This window comes from Rhinoderma darwinii, chromosome 3 (genome assembly GCF_050947455.1).
Source record: "Rhinoderma darwinii isolate aRhiDar2 chromosome 3, aRhiDar2.hap1, whole genome shotgun sequence".
NCBI classification, from domain to species: Eukaryota; Metazoa; Chordata; class Amphibia; order Anura; family Rhinodermatidae; genus Rhinoderma; species Rhinoderma darwinii.
The window spans coordinates 136,579,762-136,606,141 of NC_134689.1; the positions used below are offsets into that span (position 1 = coordinate 136,579,762).

The following is a 26,380-nucleotide window of genomic DNA, read 5'->3' on the forward strand; positions in this document are numbered from 1 at the left end:
CACGTCCATTTTCCTTTTTTATATCCTAGGGATGAGACTTCAAACAAAACTATTAATATTGAAGATACTTCAGTGGACTTTAAGGATTTTGAAAGCAATCATGAATACAGTGCATACGTCACATCCAGTACTAGATTTGGAGATGGAAATGTCAGGAGTGAAATTTTAAGATTTAAAACTCTAGAAGGAGGTACAATAGTAAATATATAATATGCATTATACCATGTAACAATTTCCAGAAAAGTCTCCAGCCAGACCTCTCTTATCGATATAACTTAAAGGCTATGTACACCTTTGAGTGCATTTTTTTTAAATAAATAGATTAGTCAGTCTGATTAATGTAACTTTGTAAATAGTTTTTATTAAAAATTTGTTTAACTTTTGGAGATAGAGCTGTTCTGGATATGACGGGTTTAGTGTCGACGGGTCCTGCGTGTCATCCACCAGTAATCAATCACATCTAAGTTCATAACTTAGATGTGATCGATTACATATGGATCCTGTGTGTCAGAGACACGCAAGACCCACTGACACTGAACCCGTCAGATCCACGAGACTGACGGATTCAGTGTAAAGCGAACATTACAGCTGTTCTGTATAGAGAATACAGAACCGCTGTATCTCCAAAAGTAAAAAATGTTTTAATAAAAACTAGTTACAAAGTTACACTGACTAATCTATTTATTTAAAAATAATGCCCGCAAAGGTTTATATAGCCTTTAAACTAAAGTTTTACAATTAGAAATAGCAAATATCTTCCCTGAATAAATAATGTGGGTTTGTGTTTGTGGTGTCTCATCAATATGGGCCACTGGCACTTCTGAAGAGTGACAAAGTAGGCCACAAAGGAAGGAGTAAGGAAATCCAAAATTGTCACCTTCACCTAGGTAACATATTCTGGTGTTACCTAGTGCAGGGTCACCATCAGGGCTGTTCAGGTAGTACTGCTGTCAGGGGCCCAGGCAAATAAGGGGTTCAAACTCACCTGTGGACTGCCACCCACTCACTACCGACCTGTGTAAATACATAGACCCACTAAATATATGGAATGGGCCTGAGGGGCTTCATAAAGATCATAGTGTTCCCCTTATTTCTAAATCATTAAATCTGTCCTTCAAAAGAAGTATAACAATCACGCAGTAGGGTACAAGAAAGAGGTTAATGAACATAATAAAACCATTTTCCCATATGGGGCCCAGATATTTCTGATAGCGGCCCTCACCTCACCAAAAGAAAAAGCAGATGAACTAGAGTGATGGAAACCCTAACAAATAAGGTGAAATTCCACTTTTTACTAAAGTTTGCTTTCAATCAGCAGTTTTTTCTGAAAGCAGTAAAAATCTGTAGACTGGTAAGCCCACACTTTCAAATAGTTCCTATTGCTGCTGGACTAGATATAGACCAAGAATCATGAGATTGATAGTGCAAGTAATTGGGACACTTTTTCTGGTTTTCTTTCAACTCGAGTAGAAAAAAACAAAACAAAAAAATATTATGAAAAAATTGTCATAAAGAAGTAACTAACATATTTGGTATCTGCATAGCCTTAACAACCCATGCAATATAGGTTATGCATTTTTCACGTGATTGGTGCACGGCCTAAAAAATAATCCCAAAATAATGATCGAATTGGCATTAGAAAATGAATCTAAATGTAACCATAAATTATATGCACCCCAAAGTGTTGTCTAAAAAAGTCAACTTCCTCATCAGAGCTGTTTAAATTAAAAAAGTTATGACTTTCGAAAAGTAGAATACAGTTGAACAATGTATTGTATACTATCAAATGCATTCATTCTCATTTTCTTAAACGAGACAGCTCTGTGAATAAAGTCTCATTATACCAACCAATTACAGTAGATATTTTTCTACATATACTTTGTGCTGGATTTCTGCTGTTAGGCCTCATGCACACGACCGTAAAAACACCCGTTATTGTGGGTCGTAATTATGACCTGCAATAACGGGCCCATAGACTTCTGTTAGTCACGGGTACCTTCCCGTTTTCTCACGGGAAGGTGCCCGTGCCGTAAAAAAATAGAACATGTTCTATTTTTTCATTTTACGGGCCGTGCAGCTATGCTTTATAATGGGAGCACGGCTCGCAAAAGCGGCCGGCTGCCCGTGGCCGGCCGTGCTCGTAATTACGAGTCGTAATTACGAGCACGGTCGTATGCATGAGGCCTTAGTCTGCTTTTATTTCCAAGGCATTGTTCAGATTTCAATGATGTGGTCTATCTATTCTCTCAGAAACTATAGGTTATAAAATCAGGTTTATATATTAAAGAATGAAGATTGTTAGTTTTATCTGTTTTATTATATCTCAATTGTGTGAATTTCAGTTATTTATTCAATTTGCAGTGCCTAGTGACCCACCAAAGAACGTGTCATATAAAAATCTCACCTCTACTTCTGTTAAGATTTTCTGGAACCCGCCAATTAAGCCAAACGGCATTATACTATATTATACTTTATACTTCAAGAATTCTTCTAACACCTATATCAGGGTAAGGAAATATTATAACATTTATATCCTATTATAGTATTTGATATATGAAATAATTTACTTTCCATATGTTCTCCAAATCAATTAATTCCTTCCCACTACAGCCATTTTTCAATTCTTCTTTTTTGTCTTTCCCTCCCTGCCTTCCCAGAGCTATAACGGCTTTATTTTTCTGACGGCAAAGCCGTATGAAGGATTGTTTTTTAGGGGATGAGTTGCATTTTTTAATAGTATCATATGATATACTAAAAACTTTTTTTTTTTTAGCTTTGATTTTACGCCGTTCACAGCACGTTAAAAATTAAAAGTTTACTTTATTCCTCGGGTCAGTATATTTATGGCCATATCAAATTACATACCGGTAACTTTTTTTTATTTCTCTGTTAGGGCGGGTTCACACATAGCGGAATTTCACTTAAATTCCGCTGCGGACACTCCGCAGCGTTAATCCATTGACTTTCACTTTAATTTAGCAGTGTTCGTTTACACGATGCGTACAATTCCGCTGCGGAGCATAGGCTGCGGAGCGGAATTTGGTGTCCGCAGCATGCTCTGTCTGTTGCGGAGCAGTGGCGGACTGTTTGCGGACTCATGGCGGAATTTCTCCATTGACTTCAATGGAGAGTCAAAATTCCGCAATGAAGTCCGCAGATCTTATGTGTGCTGCGGAGCGTATTGTTTTTACTACCATGACATTTCTTCATTCTGGCTGGACCTATGTATTTCTAGGTCTACAGCCAGACTGAGGAAGTCAATGGGGCTCCCGTAATGACGGGAGCGTTGCTAGGAGACGTCTGTAAATAGTCACTGTCCAGGGTGCTGAAAGAGTTAAGCGATCGGCAGTAACTGTTTCTGCACCCGGGACAGTGACTACCGATCTCAATATACATGTATCTGTAAAAAAAAATATAAGTTCATACTTACCGAGAACTCCCTGCGTCTGTCTCCAGTCCGGCCTCCCAGGATGACGTTTCAGTGTAAGTGACGGCTGCAGCCAATCACAGGCCAAGCACAGGCTGCAGCGGTCACATGGACTGGAGCGTCATCCAGGGAGGTCGGGCCGGATGCCGAAAGAGGGACGCGTCACCAAGACAACGGGCGGTAAGTATGAATTTCTTTGACTTTCACTAGGGAAAGTGCTGTCCCTTCTCTCTATCCTGCACTGAATAGGGAGAAGAGAAGCACTTTTCCTGCAGTCCGCAGCGGCCAGTCCGCATCAATTTTCTGCACATTTTGTGCAGATCCGCTGCAGAATCTGCAACGCAGATTCTGTGCGGCATTGATGCGGACAGTTGCGGAGGAATTCCGCCATGTGTGGTCATGCCCTTAAAGAGACTCTGTCACCACATTATAAGTGTCCTATCTCCTATATAAGGAGATCGGCGCTGTAATGTAGGTGACAGTAATGCTTTTTAATTTAAAAAACGATCTATTTTCACAACTTTAGGAGCGATTTTGGTTTATGCTAATGAGTTGCTTAATGCCCAAGTGGGCGTATTTTTACTTTCGACCAAGTGGGCGTTGTACAGAGGAGTGCATGACGCTGACCAATCGGCATCATGCACTCCTCTCCATTCATTTACACAGCAGAATCGCGTTCTTACTAGAACATGATCTGCAGCCACATACACAGCGATTCTGCTTGATTAACGTTAATCCAGTGTCCTGATAATGAATACACATGAAATCCAGCCTGGACGTCATGTGTATTCAGAATCCTGACACTTCTGAATCTTTTCTGTGAGATTCCAGCAACGGATACGAAATCTCGCGAGATTACGTAGATAAACAAGATTTTGTTTCCCGTGCTGGAAATCTCACAGAAAAGATTCAGAAGTGTCAGGATTCTGAGTACACATGACGTCCAGGCTGGATTTCATGTGTATTCATTATCAGGACACTGGATTAACGTTAATCAAGCAGAATCGCTGTGTATGTGGCTGCAGATCATGTTCTAGTAAGAACGCGATTCTGCTGTCTAAATGAATGGAGAGGAGTGCATGATGCCGATTGGTCAGCGTCATACACTCCTCTGTACAACGCCCACTTGGTCGAAAGTAAAAGTACGCCCACTTGGGCATTAAGAAACTCATTAGCATAAACCAAAATCGCTCCTAACGTTGTGAAAATAGATCGTTTTTTTTAAATAAAAAGCATTACTGTCACCTACATTACAGCGCCCATCTCCTTATATAGGAGACAGGACACTTATAATGTGGTGACAGAGTCTCTTTAATGAAGCTGTACGAGGGCTTGTTTTTTTTTGCGGGGCGAGCTGTAATTTTTGTTGCCATTTTGGGCTGCATACAACTTTTTTTAATAGATTTTTATAAAATGATCTGATTCAATTGCAATTGCATGTAGTGTGTTTTTTTTATTACAAAATCACCTATAGATATATTTTTATGTATTTATTTAAAATGAAATGGATTGAGATGAAATAATATGGAGCAATGGTCTCCAACCTGTGGCTCGCCAGCTGTTGTAATGGCACAACTTCTAAAGTGAGGCTGTTAGTGGATGCTGGGGGTTATATTTTGAGAACAGCTGGAGAGCCACAGGCCGGTGACCACTGTTATAGAGACACGACATATTTAAGAATTAGCAGCTTAACTGTACAGAACAGTTTCCATGTAGCTCATTTTAAAACTTGGAAGAGTGATAAGAAGCATTCTTGGTCATGTTCTTCTAACGCGATAACGTCAAAAAATGTCACAGAGAGGATTGCATCCTCTAGCTGCATTTGGTGATGGACAAATGCTGTGAAGGTGAACTGAAGATACTCTGTTATAGAGACCATATGTTCCTTACTACAGTATATTCAGCAGCACACATCCTTCCCAGTTTGCTCTTAAAAAAGTGACAACATGTTGCAAACACAGTAACAAAGTCAGTTCATTAAATGTGTGTAAATAGCAATTGATTCAGGATGAAGGTCATTCGACAACAGAAGTAAGCAACAAATGCTGGAGAGGATAAAAGGAACATGCTAATTTATGTTCAGGCTCCTCTTCACAGGATGCTCGCTACTCTATCTCATGTGCAAGGAAACAAATGTAAACATGTTTTATTATTAGGGGATGTTATACAAATACTTTTTTCCTAATACAGATGATACCTGTATAAAATGAAACTTTTTTTTTATATGACCAACCAAAAGTCATTGAAAATGGTCTTGGGGGCTGGGGGGGGGGTAGTCCTATTTACAGAATGCTAGGTAAAGTGTTTAGTGCAGTCAACAAATATGTGTACTATATAGATAAACACACAAAATGATAAAGAACACTAAAAGTATGCCTTTTATCTAATGGTGGCCTAAGCCATCGGCAGGCAGGGCAGGCAGGGCAGGCCGTGCATTTTACAAGACACTGAAAGGGAGGGGGGGGGTGATGCTGGACTTTCCCACGTGTCTTCCGTTTGTGTCCAATTGAATCACGGTCAGGAAGTGTAAATGGTGGACACTGGTAAGGAGAATGGGTTGGTGGTCTTATCAAATGTACCCAGTATACATAGAATCGGAGGAAACTGATAATCTGTTATAGAATAAAAAACTATTTTCCATTGCTGATTTTACAAGGGTGACCACAGATTGCGGATTTGTTGCTGGTATTCCGCAGTGTTTCCGCAACATTTCTATGCCGCTCCTGCAGCAAATTTTGATGTGGATTAGCTGTGGTTTTCATACTATTCACTGCAAAGGGTAAAATCCACTGTGAAAATCCGCAACAAATCTGCAACAAGATTAACATGATGTGAAGTCTGAAATAAGGCCTTAATTCCGCGTTGTTTTTTTTGCTACACGTGAATCTACATGTATTGTACTGTAAATTGCTACAGATTTTAAATGTGGAATCCGCATCAAAATCTGCAGCAATTCTGCAGCATCTGAACTCACATTTTCAGCCTTGTAACAATTCAAAGAAACATGTAAAATAACTCTTCTTTTCAGAAACATCTATTTATCCATAGGGGCAGATTTACTAAGAATGGCGTATGAAATGTTTTAGTATTAAGCCCACAGGCTACTTTATTGGTGTAGATTTCCCATAAAGTTTATGACAGTTTCTGGCATAAATTTTAGTAAATATGGTGGGTGGTGGGTGGCCCTGCATTTCCAGTAAGCCACGCACCTTTTATTTTTCCGCAAACGTTAACTTTTGATGCATTTGTGACTTCCCAACGTTAGAAAACTGTTGTAGAGAAGTTGCTAAATTCCCCCATTAGTTGATTGCCAGTGATATTTACCTTTCCCGGAGGATAAACAGGCAAACTGAAAAAGTTTTGTACTTGTGTCATTTAGGTAAAATCCGCTACACTAGAATGGGTGGGATTGAGCGTGGACAAGAATAGGACATGTTCTATAATATTGCGGAACGAACACATGGGTTCGCAAAAAGAAAAAAAAAAAAGATGTGTGCACGGCCCCATAGAAATGAATGGTTCAGTATGCTATCTGCCAAAAAAATAAACAATAGATAACCAATGATTAGGAAAACCAAATGAACACAGCCTGGTCGTAGTATTTTATTAAATTAGTTTGTGAGCTGTGTGAATTTCCCTTTAATGGATTTCAATTTATTGAAATATATGTTTTTTCTTAGAATATCACTTCAGGAGATATTTCTATTTCTTCTGATGGCAATGATTTATCAGCGACAATCCATGGTCTGGCAAAATTCAGCCACTATAAATTCTGGATTACTGCAAGTACTATATTCGGAGATGGTGCCCAGGCTAGTACTGTTATAGATGTCAATACGGAGGAAGATGGTAAGTTAATACTTATCTATGGTTTATGGCCCCAAATACTTATCTATGGTTTATGGCCCCAAATACTTATCAATGGTTTATGGCCCGAAATACTATTGTTTTTTTCTCCATATACTAATAATTCTGCTTCCAGTTCACAAAATGTTTCACTAAGCCCTTGTTCTAGGCTCCTGAGACATTTTCTTCTTTGTTAAGTATGACTCACCTAAATTTTATATCAAATGTAGTTTTGTTTTGAACTTTTAATCCACTGCACATGGATATCATTGGCAGAAGACACATTATTATATAATACAGTTTTCTATCATTCAAAGAGCACTGACCCATTCTAGTTAGTGATAATGAAGACAAGTAACAAGTGTTCAAAATGTAGCCCACTACAAAAAGTATAGAGAAAACTGGTGGTTAGAGTTCTTCCAAACCCCCATTACCCTTACCTGCCTTCACTTTAGTGCCTCGCCTTACCTGAGTGATCTGAGACATGTTGGTTGCTATAGATATGTACAGTAGTGTATCCCTAGCAACCAGTCTGTTACAAATTAACTCCTAAGTGAAAACCGGACTGGAACTGAGAAGTGTAAAAGCAAAATGACAACTGTCAAGGTGTCAATATGTAATATGTGGAGGGAAATTCCCACCCCCACAAGGGCACTTATTGTACTTTTGGCCCTTAGTGGCATTGTAAATATTATGCAGGTGCATTGTGCCTTTAACAATGTTCTGATGCTGCTGTTATCTGCTGTTTTTCGCTCCTAAGTGGCATTTCTGGTAGAGGAGTGGTCAGTCTGGCAATGCGTTGTATGCTATAACGCCTACTAAGATGGGCTAATACATGCATATAGCAACTCAAATGATCCGTGTGATATACGAATATGAACACCTATATAAGAAATCACACATGAACCATTATTAGCGAAAAATAGACAATATTTTATTGAAAGACAAAATCGTTAAAAATAAGTACATTGGCAGTTACATTACCGATAGAAAAAGGATCCCCACATAGATCGGGTCCCAAAGCCTCTACAGTAAAGTGCAAACAGTGTATGCAAAGACTGATACATAAGTAATACCATGAATATGGATAGAAACCATCCAAGACAAAGTAGTATAAAAAAACAGACAGCACAAATGTACAATTAAGGAGGCATACAGACTACAACTATGGGCAATCAACCCCAACACGTGTTTCGCACGTAGCTTCTTCCGGGAGCTATGGCAATGCATTGTATGCTGTAATGTCATCTTGTGTTGCACTGATATTATGTTTCACTGTAAAAGCCCTCTTACACAGGCCTATGATAGGGAAAACGAGCGTTCATACGAACGCTCGTTCTTGATCATTGCCCTGTGTTAATGGGGGAACAATCAGCCGATGAACACGCAAATGCTCGTTCATCGGCTGATCAAATCTTTTATGTAGAACAAAATAACATTGTTGTCAGCAACGCAACTCCGTGTCTGAACAGGGAGATGTGCTGCCGCCACGCTGCAAATGCACGTGGATGCATGGGGAGCAATCTAAGTATACTAAACGATCATTGCTCCCTCGATCGGCGCTCGTTTTAAAAGTGGTAAACACGGGCGATATCTGCCCTTGTTTGCAGGTATAGGGATGATGGATGGCTTGCACCAGGATGTATGGGCCAGACTAAATTTTTATTGTATTTGCCGCTCCATAAAATGGCTGTTTTTCCACCAATCGCGGTTCAGTGTCGGTTGGAAAATTGGGGAGACCTGGGCTGCTGCGTGACTAGAGAGAGAGAGTGCTGTGGAGAGCTGCTGCAGTGTTGGAGAGCTATGTCAAGCTGCACAGTAATGATAGCAGATCGTTGGACCTAGGAGTGTGGTCCTAAAGCAAATTGCGGGTGACTGGTAGGAGCCTCCCTGCAAATGAATGCAAGATTTATGTGAACAGTGGTGGTTACGGGCTGGAGCTTTCACACATGAGTAGTAGCAAGCAGTAAGCCAATTGGGGACCTACTAGGCCTTGCATTGCCAAACCAACCCCTTTATCAAGTAGGGGTGCCCATGGCGCTTTCTGCATCAAGCAAGCCAGCCATCATCTGCCTGCTTGAATGGTGTCTAAGGCCTTATTCACATGCTGCCAAAAAAAATATGGCGTATAAATGCGTCAAAAACGCTAGTGTTTTTATAAAGCTTTTTAAACTACAGGGGTTTTTGATGCGTTTTGTGCGTGCTTTTGGCACATTTTTCTGGCACTTAATTAGGACTCCCATGGACTATGGAAACTAGGCGCGTTTTACGCGACAAATATTTGAACTGACGCCTCTTTTTTTTTACGTGAAGCGTTTTTTAAAAACACGACCTTAAAAAAACACGTCGTATGCACTAACGACAAGCTTTCCCATTGATGTCGATGGAAAGCTTAAATCAAGAATTTTTTCAGTGTTTTTCGGCATGTAAAACGAGCCAAAAAAAAAGTCAAATACGCGCCGTGTGAACAGGGCCTAAGACTGTGACTCTCATATTGAGAAGAAGCAGTGTTATTTTTCCTGCTGTGGCCAGTAGTGCTGAGAACTCTGACATAGTAAAGTTGTGTTTCAAACCAATTTCCTACATCATATCATCTTTGCCGCCACACGCCTGTACCGGGCTCTTGTACCAACAACTTGCCGAGGGCCACACCTTACAATGACATTCGTTTTCTCTACCTGTCATGTTTTATTTCTAAAAGTACATTCCGGTGGAAAAAAATATCACACAATGGACAGACAATTACTTTTTTTTTTTCCTTAATGGTGTTTTGAGCAAGGTTTTTTTAAGGTTATAATCATTAAAAAAATATTGAGATTTCAATGAATTGCTAATGTATTAAGCATTCTCAATATAATGTGATATATGTTAAAGGTGTTTCCCAGGATTTTTACATTGATGGCCTGTCCTTAAAGGGGTTTACCAGAATCGACAATTATGACCTATCCATACTGGATGTCCCTGTGCTGGGTACTGCAGTAAAGGGTCTGCGGCACTGCCGAGAGCGCCACTACCCCTTTGTTCTGCTCATTGGTGGGCGTCCCAGGGTTCACATCCCTACCAATTATACTTTGACGGCTTATCCTAAGAATAGGCTATCAATGTAAAGTCCCAGAAACCCCCTTTAAGGTATAGTTATTCTTTCTCCAAATGTTGTATATCTACTTTTAGAAAACAAAATAAGATTATTTTGTCTTGCTTCACTTATAGTCCCAGACTCCGAACCTATGATTAGAGAGTACAAGAACCTAACATCTACTTCAGTGCTGTTATCATGGGATCCCCCTGAACATCCAAATGGTATTATAACTGGCTACCATTTACAGATTTATGGACCACAAGGAAATTATCCTTTATTTACCACTGAAGTCTCCATCGTCTTGGAGGATCTTCTACCATTTACTCAGTTTTTTGTATTTGTTGCTGCAAGCACAATAAAAGGAACTGGTTCTTCAAGCCAGCTTGCATTTCACACGGATGAAGCAGGTACTAGTTTTACTATATGTTTGTGTAAAATTAAAATCATCAGAAAAAGTAATCCTTCATAATCCTTTACATGTTTCTAGTTTCACTGTCTTCAGCTCTTGTCTCATGTGTCTTCGTGAATTATGGCATTCCTCTAACAAGGTCACAACTGTACATGATATATTCCTCTCTTGTGCTAAACTTTCAGTGCTCTGACAGGTTTCGTTATGCTACAAAATCTCTACTTACAGCGGTGGCATTTCCTAATTTTATCCTGTACTTCCTGACTGAAAGTCATTGTGTAAGAAAAATTATTTTAATGCTCTATCCTTAAAATGATAATCCAATTGAACATACATGTTTTCCGCAGAATAGTCGACCATTCTCATTTGGTTAAAGGGAACTTTGCGAAAACAGTAGTATTTGTTGCTACTGTATATACAATATGTACATTGGTATGTGAAGCAAAATGTACCTTGATCTTTACTGTTATTATGCCCAGTATGTAACATGCATTTTGAGACTGTGTATCTCCTAAGGCAGGTTTCCGACAGCTGTAATACAATCGCAATTTCGCATCTCTTTACAGCTGCAATACTACGACCTCCTTCAGCTTGGATCACCATGGCAGCCTATGGTGATCTAAGTTTGGTTCAGTACAACCGTGGGAGGTCCGAATATTGCAGCTGTAAAACAGATGCCAAATTGTTGCTGCTTTACTTCCATCTGAAAGTGGCAGAAGTCTCAGTCGGTAAGCATCTTTTATAGACTCAAGGAGATGTATTAATACAACTATGCCAGTTTCCACCATAATTCAAAGTTTGGCTTTCCAGTCACTGATTTCTGAAACTTTTCTGCCCCTTCCTGGCATTGTTTTGTAGCATGCACAATATTACCCAACAGACATAGAGTGTTTTGGACAATATGGAACACACTCACTTTCTAGACTACTCCTTGGTAAAGGCCAATCTTTAAAATTGTGCCCAACTGTTTCACTACTCTGTTAGATTATTTAAATCAAAAACATTTAGTCCAGTTCTGTAAAATGCTGTTGGGCTTTGTGTGAACATCGGACTCAAGGTTACAGTGGAGATAATGCAGTCTGATCTTTTTTATTGCAGAGCCATCAGCACCTCCTCAGAACTTGACTTTTATCAATGCAAGTGATAACTCTGCTTGGTTACAGTGGAGCCCAAGTCCGAAACCTAATGGCATTGTGCGTTCGTACAACTTTAGAATTGTGGAAAACAGCACTCAATCTATATTTTACCAGGTAAATTAAAATATTTCTTTAAGGAGGCTCTGTCACCGCATTATAAGTGGCCTATCTTTTACATAATGTAATCAGCGCTGTAATGTAGATTACAGCAGTGTTTTTTTATATAGAAAAACGATCATTTTTGATGGAGTTCTGACCTATATTAGCTTTATTCTAATGCCTTTCTCAATGGACAACTGGACGTGTTTTACTATATGACCAAGTGGGCGTTGTACAGAGGAGTGTATGACGCTGACCAATCAGTGACCAATCAGCGTCATACACTTCTCTCCATTCATTTACACAGCACTAGCGATATAGCTATATCGCTATGTGCAGCCTCATACACAAACACTAACATTACTGCAGTGTCCTGATAATGAATATACATCACTACCAGCCAGGACGTGATGTGTATTCATTCTCCTGACCACTTCTGTAGCGTCTCTGTGCTTTACAGCACAGCGACATCTCGCTGTGAATGACAGCTTACAGCCTAATCTCGCGAGACTACGCCTGCTATGCTGTAAATCACAGAGATGCTACATAAGTGGTCAGGATTCTGAATACACATCACGCCCTGGCTGGAGGTAATGTATATTCATTATCAGGACACTGCATTAATGTTATAGTGTGTGTGTGTGTGTGTGTGTGTGTGTGTCTGCACATAGCGATATAGCTATATCGCTATCTGCAGAGTAAATGAATGGAGAGAAGTGTATGACGCTGATTGGTCAGCGTGATACACTCCTCTGTACAACGCCCACTTGGCTAAAAAGCAAAACACGCCCAGTTGTCCATTGAGACACTCATCAGCATAAAGCTAATATAGGTAATAACTCCGTCAAAAATGATAGTTTTTCTAAATAAAAAACACTGCTGTAATCTACATTACAGCGCCGATCACATTATGTACAATATAAGCCACTTATAATGTGGTGACAGGGCCTCTTTAACATTAAAGAAATGTAAGATAGAAATTGTAAAAGAGCAACTCTATTCACAGTTGATAACCTTGGATCCGGTAAGCATAAGAGATTCTGAAATAGGGAATCTAAATGATCAATTGATTTAAAATTCTTTCTAACTTTTGTGGTACTTTTAGAGTACTCATTGTAAAGCACACTGGGGAAGATTTACTGCTGTGGCTATGTCTATGAGGTGTCACAAAATGTGCCACGTTTTGGCACACTTTGAAGCATTTCGTTTTAGACCAATTTTAAGAACAGATGTTTGAAGTCTCAAGTGTCTAGAAAAAGGGGCATGGTTTGGCTTAAAATGCACTAGAGTGGGCAAAAATTTGCCAAAGTGCGCCAAACAAAGACAAAGCCAAACAGGAGTTTATTGTTTACCTACAGAGGATAAATGTATGTCCATGATCATGTGATGGACACACAGGTGTTGGGATTATTAGACGACACAGCTCTGTTACACATACTATAACTGTTACGAGCCGTGCACCTGTGTGTCCATCACATGACCAAGACAGAATTGTATTTACTAGAAGTAAACAATGAATGTTCCAACTGAATAACAACAAGCAGATATCTTGTAAACTGTAAGGAATCAATACAAAAAGTAGATTGGAACATTGTATAACTATTAATTATACAAAAAATAATTTGCTGAAACCGGCCAACCATTTTAAGTTGGATAGTTGCAGATTTTTTTTTTTCTTTTTAAAGTTTGGAGATAGATTCTCATCCAAAGGATGTGCACCCAACTCTAAGGTTTTCAGCGCTGATTATATTCTCTATATCTATCTATCTATCTATCTATCTATCTATCTATCTATCTATCTATCTATCTATCTATCTATCTATCTATCTATCTATCTATCTCATATCTATCTATCTCATATCTATCTATCTCATATCTATCTATCTCATATCTATCTATCTATCCATCCATCTATCTACTGCACGCACATTTTTGAAAAAGCTAATATAATTACTTTGCTGAGGCTGTTACAAGTAATAATGATATCACCAACTTTATTGTGGTTTCTGTTATATAATATAGCCTACATTTGAATTTTATTTTATGCATTATAGAATATATCTGGTGATCTTACCGAAGGAATGCTTACTAATTTGGAACCTTTCAAGACATATTTAACTAGTATGTCTGCATTCACAAAAGTCGGGAATGGGAATGAATTCAGCAACACCATTAATTTCACCACTGAAGAATCAGGTAAGTAAAATAACTGTGTGGTATATAAAATAATGTATTTAGTGGCTCCTTTCTTGATTCACAACTATTTTCTGCCTCTGTCTCTTAAAATACATACAATATTAAGATCAGAATAAGTCCATGTTTTTTCCCGTAATATGAAGTCATTGTTAGCAATCTCCATATAGAAGTCAATGGAGGCTGAAAAAAAACATGTGGTCATTTAATAACGATAGAGAACATGTACAAATGTTATTAGCACAAAAAATCCCCTATTCCTAGTTAAAGCATACATTTTATTTTGCATAGGGGTTTTCCAGCCAATAAAAATTGCTGGCCCATTCACTTCAAAGGGAGAAAAGGCTGCAATACCTGTGAATTGCCACTAAATGTGTGTCGAACATTCCAACCGCTGCGGCCCCATCAAAACAGCTGATCGGTGGGGGTCCCGGGAGTCGGACCCTGACCCATCAGCTATTGATGGCCTTTCCTGAGGATAAGCCATCAATTTTTATTGGCTGGAAAACCCTGTTAAATATTTTAATTAATAAAATGTTTATTCTTATTGCTGACATGCTAATAAAAAAGACTACTGCATCGTGTGTTTGTTGCAACTATTTACATTTTGTACATTGTAGTTGTTTGGAGTACCAACATTTGTTAAAACCGCATCCACTTTACTTTATGCAATAGTAGCAATATGCCTTGAAGAGAAGTGAATGAGCACCAAAAAAGCAAGAAACACTGTGTAGCTAGGTAATTGGGAACTAAACTCACTTATCGTTTGTCGGCAATAAAGGCTGTGGACACCTTTGCATCAGTTTTTTTTTATTGCATTTAAGTGATAAAAAAATATTCTATAATTGGTTTTAATAAAAAATTGCTTCTGCAGCTTGCATGTATCCCAATACATTGAAATCTGCTTGATGCTGTTCACTGTCAATGCCATCAAATGAGCTTGGTCGGTCTCGGCTCGGTCTCCAGTCTCTCCGGACTTCTTCTGAACGCTTATCTAAGCTGAGTTCTGTTCGACTTAAGGTTGTTTGATTTGATCTGAATTCAGCTAAGATGAGTGTTCAGGAGAAGACAGGAGGGGCTGGAGATTGAACTGACAAGGAGCTTGTCTGACGGAATGAGCTCTTAACGGCACCGGCATCTTGTAAAGTATTGGAATACATGCAAACTAGAAAAGGCAAAACAGTTGAGAATTTATCATTAAAACCAATTACAGAAATCTTTTCTTTTTCTTTATCACGTAATAGATGCAATAAAAAAAATGATGAAAAGGTGTCCATACAAGCTGGGAAACCACTCCCCAGACCCTACGATACTACCCAGGGTTAAATGCCCCGAGTTCTTTTCCAACAATGCCATATGTTGTTCTCCTTCTTCCTATTACGTGCCTTCAAAGACCCCTCCTCCTACCGCAAATGCTACTGTGAGATCTCAAACCCACCGTCTGCAACCTAACAGAAGATAAGGGCGGGCGGGAAAAACTTTCTTCTGTTGTCCAGCGGGAAAGAGGGCTGTCTCTATCCCACCAGGGCTTTTATACATCATAATCCTCCCTCCACTTAAAGATATGCCCCTATGGCCAATCCCCTTTTCCTTAACCCCTCAAACCCCTTAAAATTAGCCTCCAACTTATAGCATTACCCAAACCACCTTGTCATGCGCTCTCTTCATTACGTCTGCGCCTACATTACGTTGGGCTTCCTTTCTCTAGCATTGTGCTGTACCTTGTTGTGGATTTTCGGTGCGGAATCCACCACAAAAATCTGCAGCATATTAATGTGGCCTTTCAATGTGTTTAGAACAGCTATAGAGAAAAAAAATATTTAAAAAAAATAAAGCGTGACTTAACTGTCATAAGCTAAGCTTCCTTGGGTATTGTTACAAGAATATGGAAGATATATATTGCAAAGGTGCTATAGTAAAAAAAAAAATACACTTGAATTTTTTATGCACTATGCAATTACATGATTAGGTAAACATGTATCATATTTTCACATCAATCCAACTCTACCTCCCCTCCAATGAAAATAATAATAATAAAAAAAACAAAAAAACAATTCCTCCTCACTTTATTCTTATAGCAATCTAGCTGAACTCTATCTTATTCATATACTAGTCCTTCTCAATGAATTCGAATATCATCAAAAAGTAAATTTATTTCATTAATTCAATTCAAAAAGTGAAACTCATATTCTATAGATTCATTACAGACAGAGTGATCTATTTCCAGTATTTTTTTCTTCTAATGTTGATGATTATAATTAACAGTTAGTGAAAACGTAAAATTTTGTATCTCAGAAAATTAGAATATTATATAAGCCCAATTTCAAAAATGATTTTTAATAACGAAATGTTGGCCTACTGAAAAGTATGTACAGTACATGCACTCAATACTTGGTCGGGGCTCCTTTTGCATGAATTACTGCATCAATGTGGCGTGGCATGGAGGCGATCAGCCTGTGCCACTGCTGAGGTGTTATGGAAGCCCAGGTTGCTTTGATAGCAGCTTGCCTTCATTGTTGCGTCTGGTGTCTCATCTTCCTCTTGACGATACCCCATAGATTCTCTATGGGGTTTAGGTCAGGCGAGTTTGCTGGCCAATCAAGCGCAGTGATACTGTGGTTATTAAACCAGGTATTGGTACTTTTGGCAGTGTGGGCAGGTGCCGAGTCCTGCTGGAAAATGAAATCCGCATCTCCATAAAGCCTGTCAGCAGAGGGAAGCATGAAGTGCTCGAAAATTTCCTGGTAGACGACTGTGATGACTCTGGACTTGATATAACACAGTGGACCAACACCAGCAGATGACGCGGATCCCCAAACCATCACTGACTGTGGAAACTTCACACTGGACCGCAATCAACTTGGATTGACGCCTCTCCACTCTTCCTACAAACTCTGGGACCTTGATTTCCAAATGAAATGCAAAATCTACTTTCATCTGAAAACAGGACTTTGGACCACTGAGCAACAGTGTTGGTCCACTATGTTATATCAAGTCCAGAGTCAACGCAGCCGTCTACCAGGTAATTTTAGAGCACTTCATGCTTCCCTCTGGGGTATTGTCAAGAGGAAGATGAGAGACACCAGACCCAACAATGCAGATGAGCTGAAGGCCGCTATCAAAGCAACCTGGGCTTCCATAACACCTCAGCAGTGCCACAGGCTGATCGCCTCCATGCCACGCCGCATTGATGCAGTAATTCATGCAAAAGGAGCCCCGACCAAGTATTGAGTGCATGTACTGTACATACTTTTCAGTAGGCCAACATTTCGGTATTAAACATCATTTTTGAAATTGGGCTTATATAATATTCTAATTTTCTGAGAGACTACATTTTGGGTTTTCATTAACTGTGAGCCGTAATCATCCTCATTAAAAGAAAAAAAATGCTCGAAATAGATCAATCTGTGTGTAATGGCTCTATATAATATATGAGTTTCACTTTTTTAATTAAATGACTGAAATAAATTAACATTTTGATGATATTATAATTAATTGAGAAGGACCAGTAATCTATCCATGGTATACAAATTAAGTTAAAATCGCTGTGAAGTTTCCACTATGTGTACATTAGTCCAAAAGGGGCAAAGAAGTTCTAAATCATGTATGGATCTAGCACTAAGGTCAAGCACATGATAAACAAAACAGCTTTTTGGGGAATTTTGAATATTTATTATTCAAAAAGTTTGTTTAGTTGTCATTAAACATTGTTTTAAGCCGTAAACATTACAAAAATAAAGTTGTATGACAGGAAGAGGCATTGGGTTTACATTTATGAAGTATGGCTTTGAATATTGTGGTCTCAGAGGCATACTGTAGCTATTGTGGGTGCAGAGGAAGCAATTACACCTGGTCCTTGGTGCCTGAGGGGGCCCAAAGGTCCCTCTGCCACATACGAAAACACCAGTATTACATAGTAAATGGCATATGGCATGTGGTGGGACCTCTTTACAGATTTTCTATTGGGTCCAGGAGCTTTAAGTTACACCTCTATACGGCCTACAAAATAGATGAACTTATACGTTTAAATGCAGATTCATGGCCACCATATGAAAAACGGAAGAAAAGAGTGGTCGAAAGAACACTTGTCAGCTACAGTAATAAGAGAAAAATATATAAGCGGTACCCTACCCTTACTGTGCATCTCTATATTGCATTTTCAAAGTTTTTGTGATTGTGCATCTTATTTATAATTGTGGATCTGTTCTTGGTGATTTTTTTTATGTGGTTATTTTTTAATAAAGTTAATATGTTGCATATCTATTTTAAGCTCCAGATTCCATCCAGAATATTCACTGTGTAGCAACAAGTTGGCAGTCTATACTAGTCCAGTGGGATCCACCATTACGACCAAATGGAATAATAACTCATTACATCCTAACATTTCAAAGTGTCGCTTCCTCAGTCTTGCCTGCTGATACTGTGTACACCTTCAGAGATCTGCTCTCCAACACAACTTATTTGTTCACTGTCAAGGCCGCAAATTCTGCTGGAGAAGGAGTAGAGCAAGTATGTAATGCAACTACTAAGTTTGAAGAAGGTATGTTTACCGTGAGCCATTCTTTCAGTGATGTGTTGTTTAATGATTAAGTTATAGTGTATTTTTATTTTGGGTTGGGGACCCTTTTAAAATTTCTGACTGCTCATGACTTTCATATAAAATACTAACCATAAGGGCTTATCCACACGTAGCGGAATTGCTGCATATTTTCTGTCCGGAATTGTGGACGGAAAATCCGCAGCAAAGTCGACGAGATAAAACAAATCTCATCCACATGCTGCGTAAATACTGAGCCTAAAAAATGCTCAGAAATTGACCTGCGCTGCAGCATCTTAATTGCATTTGCGTAAATGCTGCTTATTTGTTGCGGGTTTTCCCCATTAAATTCTATAGGGAGGTAAAATCCGCAATAAATAGCAGTTGTTGCGTTTTTTGCAGCGGGTTCGCAGCGATTCCGACGCAAAAAACGCAACTCAGAATATAAAAAAAATGTATACTTTCCCAGAAGTCTGTGTTTCTTCCCACAGGGCGGCCTCCTTGGATTACGTTTCATCCCATGTGACCGCTGTGCCAATCACAGGCTATCGCGGCGGTCACATGGGATGAAAAGTAATTCCAAGAGGCCAGACTGGATGATGTCAGAGAGCTGGCCTCCTGGGGTGACGCTTCATCCCATGTGACCGCCGCTGCAGCGAATCACAGGCTGCAGTGGTCTCCTGGGGTCTCCAGGCCGGCTAAGTGCTGCAGTTTCCGCAGAAGACATTCTGGGCGAAAAACTGCACCACAGTTGCCTTTAACGCAGCGCATCTGCCCCGTGTGAACTCAGCCTAAAGGGGTTTCACTGGAACAAAGAATAAATTATTTTTTCCAAAAACTGTACCACTCTTGACCTTGATCTGTGTCTGGTACATATCATCCCAGGCCTCATGCCCCACTTCAGGTGTTTTCTACAGAGTGCTCTCCGTTTTTTTAACGGATAGCACACTGACACATTCATTTCTATCGTGCCATACACACTTCCGTTGATTTAACGGATCTGTCATTAGCGGCTGTACGACGGGCAACTGAAGTGTGCATGTGGCCTTAATAAGAATGAGGCTTGGCTGCAATACTAGACACAACCCATGGACAAGAGTGAGGCTGTACAGAACTAAAGATTTTAGAAAATATATGAAAAAACATGAATAAATAAATTCAGTTAATTAGTAAGAATGTTTCTATTAGAATATTAACTAAGATAATATATGGAATTATGGCATTGTATTTCTTACCCTGCCCTCTCCTATTTATGTATTTTTTAACACCACAGCATGCTATAGCTATATCTTTGTGTAGTTTTCCTTTCTTTAATAAAGCATACATGATATAGGGTAAGGCTTCATTCACATCTGTGCTAGGTCTCCGTTCCGTCTGAGTTTTCCGTCAGGAACAGAGCCCTGACAGACACAAATTGAAACCAAAGTTTTCCGTTTCCATCACCATTGATTTCATTTGACTACGCTAATGATTCCGTCAAAACGATGGAACCCTTGCACAACAGAGACAAACGGAAACCATTAGCACCGGAACTGTCACCATTGATTTTGTTTTTTACATTTGGTTCTATACATTTTTAGGAAACTTAGTTCAGACATTGCGGAAAATAACTGTGCGAAAATTAGGCTGCGGTGCAGAATTTTCCCTGCGCATCGTCTGAACTTGGCCTTAGATGTGTGTCCCAATACTTTTGTCCATAGAGAGTATGTTGGGAAAGGCTCCAGATGTAATTGTCTATTGTGCTCATAGACTTCTATTATTCAATATGCCAAAAGACTGTACTTTAGTTTGACCAGTATCTGTTGTATACCTTTATTTCAACCATATTCAAAGCATAGTTGACTATGACAATGCAACTGTATGCATAAAAAAATGTATACTGAGTGATATGCGGTTTTTCTACAATGGGAATCAATTGCATGTATCAGCACACATTCGTCATGTGTAAGTGTGAATTTAACTTTACATGTTACAAGCTGCAAACGCCAATTTATTGGCTTGTGTTATTTTTTTTTTAAACTTCAGCATGCCTTACAAAACTGCATTTAAATCCGCAATATAATACTGTGACTGTGGTATCCAATAGTAATAGTTCTCGAAAATATGCGACAATATGATGGTAAAACTGCAGGGTTTTTTGGTTTGTTTTTTGCTCGTGCATCCTGTATGACTGCCGGTATATGTGAACGTATGCTAAAAGCTGAGGGAGAGATGAGTGGACTTAAAAATAATAAAATAGTAACATACTTTTTAGAGAACACAAACTTTGAATAATTTTCTGATGAGTGTGTAAATCAGCAATTCTCATTTGAAGTTGGAAATAGTTCTGTAGCTGTTGTCAGCCTCTTATTAATGGTCCTCTGGCATTAGTCATGGTTACAGATCCAGCACTGAGTCATTGACAGTACATTTATTTTTGACGTAAGGTGAAATCAAATTAGCTTCACTGTCTCCCTACACAATGTCTGGCCTTAACATTCCACACTAAGGTTACTTGTCATTTTTTTATGTTTCCTTTATTATTTTCTTTATCATGAATTTTTTTTATTACTCTGATTCAAATATATACATTTAATTCAATTTTAGAAAACATAAACTACAGTAACTTCTAATTTTGTCATTAGAACAGCCCAAGATGTGACAAATTTATTAAGAGGGTGGCGTCTTTTAATAAATTTGGCGCATCTTACGGTAATGTTACAGAGGCCAATGATCGGGCGAACGAGTGTTCGTATGAACACTCGTTCCCGATCATTGCCCTGCGTAAGCAGAGCAGCAATCAGCCGATGATCAGCCGATCCCCGTGTAAACAGGAAATGTGCTGCCAACAAGAGGTAAAATATTTGCGGATGAACAATCATATTAACGATCGTTCGTCCCCATACGTGCAATCATTGCTCCATGTAAATACAGCAAACAAGCGGCGATGAACATGCTGTTCTGACTCATTTTTTAAGGGCAGAATATGTGTTCGTTTTAAGGACTAATACTCCAAAGCACATCGGTTTAAGACTGGTGTATGAAACTCCAGTCTTAATAAATCTCCCCTAGACTGTTTACATTCTGCAATTTTTTATAAGACTAGAACAACTTTATAATGCTGATTTTAGTTTTACATTGGCAGACAATTCATTCTTATACGAGTAACAGAAAAAGTCTCCTGTTTATTCCTTATTCATTAGTAGAACTATGCTGGTTAAGGTTGGAATGAATCATATACATTTATAAAGTGTAAATGTACATAATATTTAAAGGGGTATTCTAGTTGTTAAAATGGAAGATCAGTGGGACTCCATCAAGGGTATCCCAGTTCCTCAACCCTCCTCATTAGCACATCTGCCGCGAGCAGTATTTGTATGGAGCAGTGGTTAAGAATGCGCGATACCGATACATGCAATTCTATGGAAGGTACAGAAATAGCCAACAAGTCACCCATCAATGAGCTGATCAGGAGGACCCACTGTCCGGATCTATCTAAATCAGTTATCATCAGGAGAACCTGCTACTATAATGCACAGATGCATCTTGCCCTCCACAGGGGGAGACGCACTTCGCCTGAGTGGGGGGCTCCCCTCTATTATATCCATTTGTCTTAATATGGAATATGAATGGGGGTTGTCTAAAGTAGATAATATTTTTAATTTGACATTTCTTTTCCCAAATACAGCAAATTACCTCAAGCCCAATATAAATATATAATTACACTGTCTGCTAGCAGGTACCTTCCTAACAGTTTCTAATCTTGGGGCAGCGATAACTTCTTGTAAGAACCTAATTCACACTTTGGGAAAAGGGAATTTAGCACATGGAATCATGCCCCTGAGTTTAACTTTGAAAGGGCTTCATACCGTGGCTGGATCAAAATCGGTGGAGACCCTCAGGCAAAATATCATGTGGGGGTCCTCTGCCTTTTTTAGTGGTAGCTCTTTAAAAAAAAATTTAAAGAAGGGAAATGCACTGTTCAGCCATAACATTGAAATCACTAACAGATGAAGTGGATAACATTGATTATCTCATTATAATAGTGCCTGTCAAGGAGTGTCATATATTAGGCAGCAAACGAACAGTCAGTACTTGAAGTTGATGTATTGGAAGCCGGAAAAATGTTCAAGCGTAAGGATTTAAGTGACATTCACAAGTGCCACATTGTGGTGACTAGACAACTGGGTCAGAGCATCTCCAAAAAACAGGTCTTGTGGGGTGTTGGTGCTGGTATGCAGTGGTTAGTACCTACCAAATGTGATCCAAGGAAGGACAACTAGTGAACTGGAGACTGGATCATGGGCACTCAAGGCTCAATGATCCGAGTAGGGAGTGCAGGCTAGTCCGTGTGTTGTGATCCCATAGAAGTTGCAAAATTGCTGAAAAAGTTCATGCTGGCTATGATAGAAAAATGTCACAACACACAGTGCTTCACAGTTTGCTGCGTTTGTAGCCGTGTAGCCACAGACCAGTCAGAGTGCCCATGCTGACCCCTGTCCACCACTAAAAGCGCCTACAATGGGCACGTAAGCATCAGAACTAGACCATGGAGCAATAGAAGAAAGTGGCCTAGTCTGATGAATAAAGTTCTCATATTACATCACGTGGATGGCTGGGTGCATGTGCACTGCTTTCCTGGGGAAGAGATGGCACTGTAGGAAGAAGGCCAGCCCGCTGAGGCAGTGTGATGCTCTGGGCAATGTTCTCCTGGGAAACCTTGGATTTTCTTGCGTTACCATCTACCTAAACATTGTTGCAGACCAAGTGCACCCCTTCAAAGCAACGGTATTCCCTAATGGCAGTGACCTCTTTCAGCAGAATATTGCTCTCCGCCACACTCTAAAAATTGTTCAGGAATGGTTTGAGGTACAAGACAAAGAGTTCAAGGTGTTGACTTCGCCTCCAAATTCCCCAGATCTCAATCTGATCGAGCATCTGTGGGATGTGGTGGAAAAGCATGTCCGATCTGTGGAGGTCCCACCTCACAACTTACAGGACATAAGGGATCTGCTGCTAACGTCTTCATGCCAGATAGAACAGGACACCTTCAAAGATCTTTTGGAGTCCACGCCTCGACGGGTCAGAGCTGCTTTAGCAGCACAAGGGGGATCTACACAATATTAGGCAGGTGATTTTAAGGTTATGGCTCAATGGTAATAATGTCTATTCATAAACTAATGATGTAGTTGTTTTTTTTTTTTACATCTGATTTCTCATGCCATACAGAATGTTATACAATATCCAAAATCATATTGATTATAAATTTGGTGCAGGCCTATTCTGCTGCTGTTTCCAAGTAATGCCTGCAGTTTGCAAAATCCTTAAAGAGGCTCTGTCACCAGATTCTGAAATCCCTATCTCCTATTGCATGTGATCGGCGCTGCAATGTAGAGAACAGTAACGTTTTTCTTTTAAAAAAAACTTTCATTTTTGGCCAAGTTATGAGCTATTTTATATATATATGCAAATGAGGTTTGAAATGGACAACTGGGCGTTTTATTTTCGTTATGTCCAACTGGGCGTGTATGGTTTTTAACTGGGCGTGTTTACGTGTATGACGCTGACCAATCAGTGACCAGTCAGCATCATACACTCCTCTCCATTCATTTACACAGCAGCGATGTGCAGCCACATAAACAGAGATTAACGTTAATCAAGTGTCCTGATAATGAATACACATGATCATCCAGCCTGGACGTCATGTGTATTCATTATCAGGACACTTCTGAATCTTTTCTGTGAGATTTGCAGCAAGGGAAACAAGATCTCGTTTATCTCCGAAATCTCACGAGATTTCGTTTCCCGTGCTAGAAATCTCAAAGGAAAGATTCAGAAGTGTCAGGATTCTGAATATACATGACGTCCAGGCTGGATGATCATGTGTATTCATTATCAGGACACTTGATTAATGTTAATCTCTGTTTATGTGGCTGCACATCGCTGCTGTGTAAATCAATGGAGATGAGTGTATGACACTGACTGGTCACTGATTGGTCAGCATCATACACGTAAACACGCCCAGTTAAAAACACAATACACGCCCAGTTGGACATAACGAAAAAAAAACGCCCAGTTGTCCATTTCAAACCTCATTTGCATATATATATATAAAATAGCTCATAACTTGGCCAAAAATGAACGTTTAAAAAAACAAAAAACTTTACTGTTATCTACATTGCAGCGCCGATCACATGCAATAGGCGATAGGGATTTCAGAATCTGGTGACAGAGCCTCTTTAAGTGGATTTCTTTTCATTTTCTGCTGGTTATAATGGGTATACCCCAAACGCACAACACAGCCGTGATGTGATCAGAGCCTTATATTTAAATATTTTTATCATGCGACAAAATTGATAGTGGGGGCAGATGGGGGATGGGTGCTATTGGGAATTTCTGTGCATGCAGTGTAGTAGCAATGTAGTGGCCAATTTATGTAAATTTGCAAGTGTTCACTTATATTACATTGAGAGCTTATTCAAATATGAAAGACGGTGGGGGTATAAAATTGATATTTGGTGACAGTGGAATGCTCTTCTCTACTATTACACCAGAGAAAGGGACAATTTATAATCCTGTAATCCAGTGTTTATGATGGTAGCAGTATTCAATATCCTTGCCACATGTTATGGTTATCTGATAACTGAAGCTAGCACTGTCCTATCATTGATGAGTTTAATGTAATTGTCAAACATGTGCTGCTCTACTGGTCTGACAGAGGAGAAGTAACATAATAACATTAGAGGTATTGTTGCGTGACCTTTACATTATAGCTGCCTTATGCTTGAGATTATTGAGTGAACTGGGAAGCAATGGTCAAAGCGATCTGCAATTTGCAACCAGCTGCCAGACTGAAATGGAGTTTCAATTAAAGCAGCTTCTAATATTTGGTTATACTCTTCCATTTAACCTGATACCACACGGATGGAGTTCACACAACTTTTTTAGGTTTTAAGTTGATACTGACAGCCCAGTCATACAGGGAGTTTATACAATTAGCAACATCTAAGTTTTTGGGCATAATTCCACTACATGGGCAACAAGCATAAAAGCCGTTCTAAGGCCCTGTTCACACCACATGTTTAGCTTACATAAGGCTTAACATCTGTATGGGAAAAAAAAGTATACAGACATAGGACTCATGCACACAAAAGTATAAGGACTCTGCACAAAGCCGTAGAACAGCACCATACACTTCTATGGAGCCCTACTGTACGTCTGTATGCCTCGAATTTCATATGGTGACATACAGAGGTTTTTCCTGTTGGATTCTGTATGAATCTCCTTTGGATGCTGTATAATAGAGATACTTTCCCATAATGTGCAGACTTCGGAGTGGGATAGATTCATCATTGTTTTTCACCATTTTTCTGAATACATACATGGGGTTAAAAAAGTTGTTGCATCATTGGATCACCCAGAGGTATTCAATGGAACCATAGATTTCTATGGCGGCGGGTTTAGGATTTGTGACACATGAAAGAAAATGTTATTAGTCTTTTTCAATATTTTTTAATAGAACTGGTTCCCGATTATTTTTCTATTGCTTTAGAAAATACCCTACAAGCTCCAGACCCTCATTTGGAATGTGTTACATGTGCGCTGCATATTTGGCATTTGTAAAGAAAGATGTTTATACTGTATCAATGATTAACTTGACATTGGGTTTAGTATA

At 39.3% G+C, this 26,380-nt stretch overlaps 1 protein-coding gene across 1 annotated transcript in view; it reads left to right on the top strand.

Moving 5' to 3' along the window:
- Window positions 1–26,380, top strand: part of PTPRQ (protein tyrosine phosphatase receptor type Q) — a 271,650-nt gene that overhangs the window by 125,292 nt on the left and 119,978 nt on the right. The window contains exons 19-25 of the mRNA XM_075859391.1: window positions 30–190; window positions 2,362–2,507; window positions 7,108–7,276; window positions 10,484–10,759; window positions 11,860–12,011; window positions 14,051–14,192; window positions 18,460–18,729. Coding sequence (XP_075715506.1) covers window positions 30–190; window positions 2,362–2,507; window positions 7,108–7,276; window positions 10,484–10,759; window positions 11,860–12,011; window positions 14,051–14,192; window positions 18,460–18,729 — 1,316 coding nt within the window. The remainder of the gene's footprint in view (window positions 1–29; window positions 191–2,361; window positions 2,508–7,107; window positions 7,277–10,483; window positions 10,760–11,859; window positions 12,012–14,050; window positions 14,193–18,459; window positions 18,730–26,380) is intronic.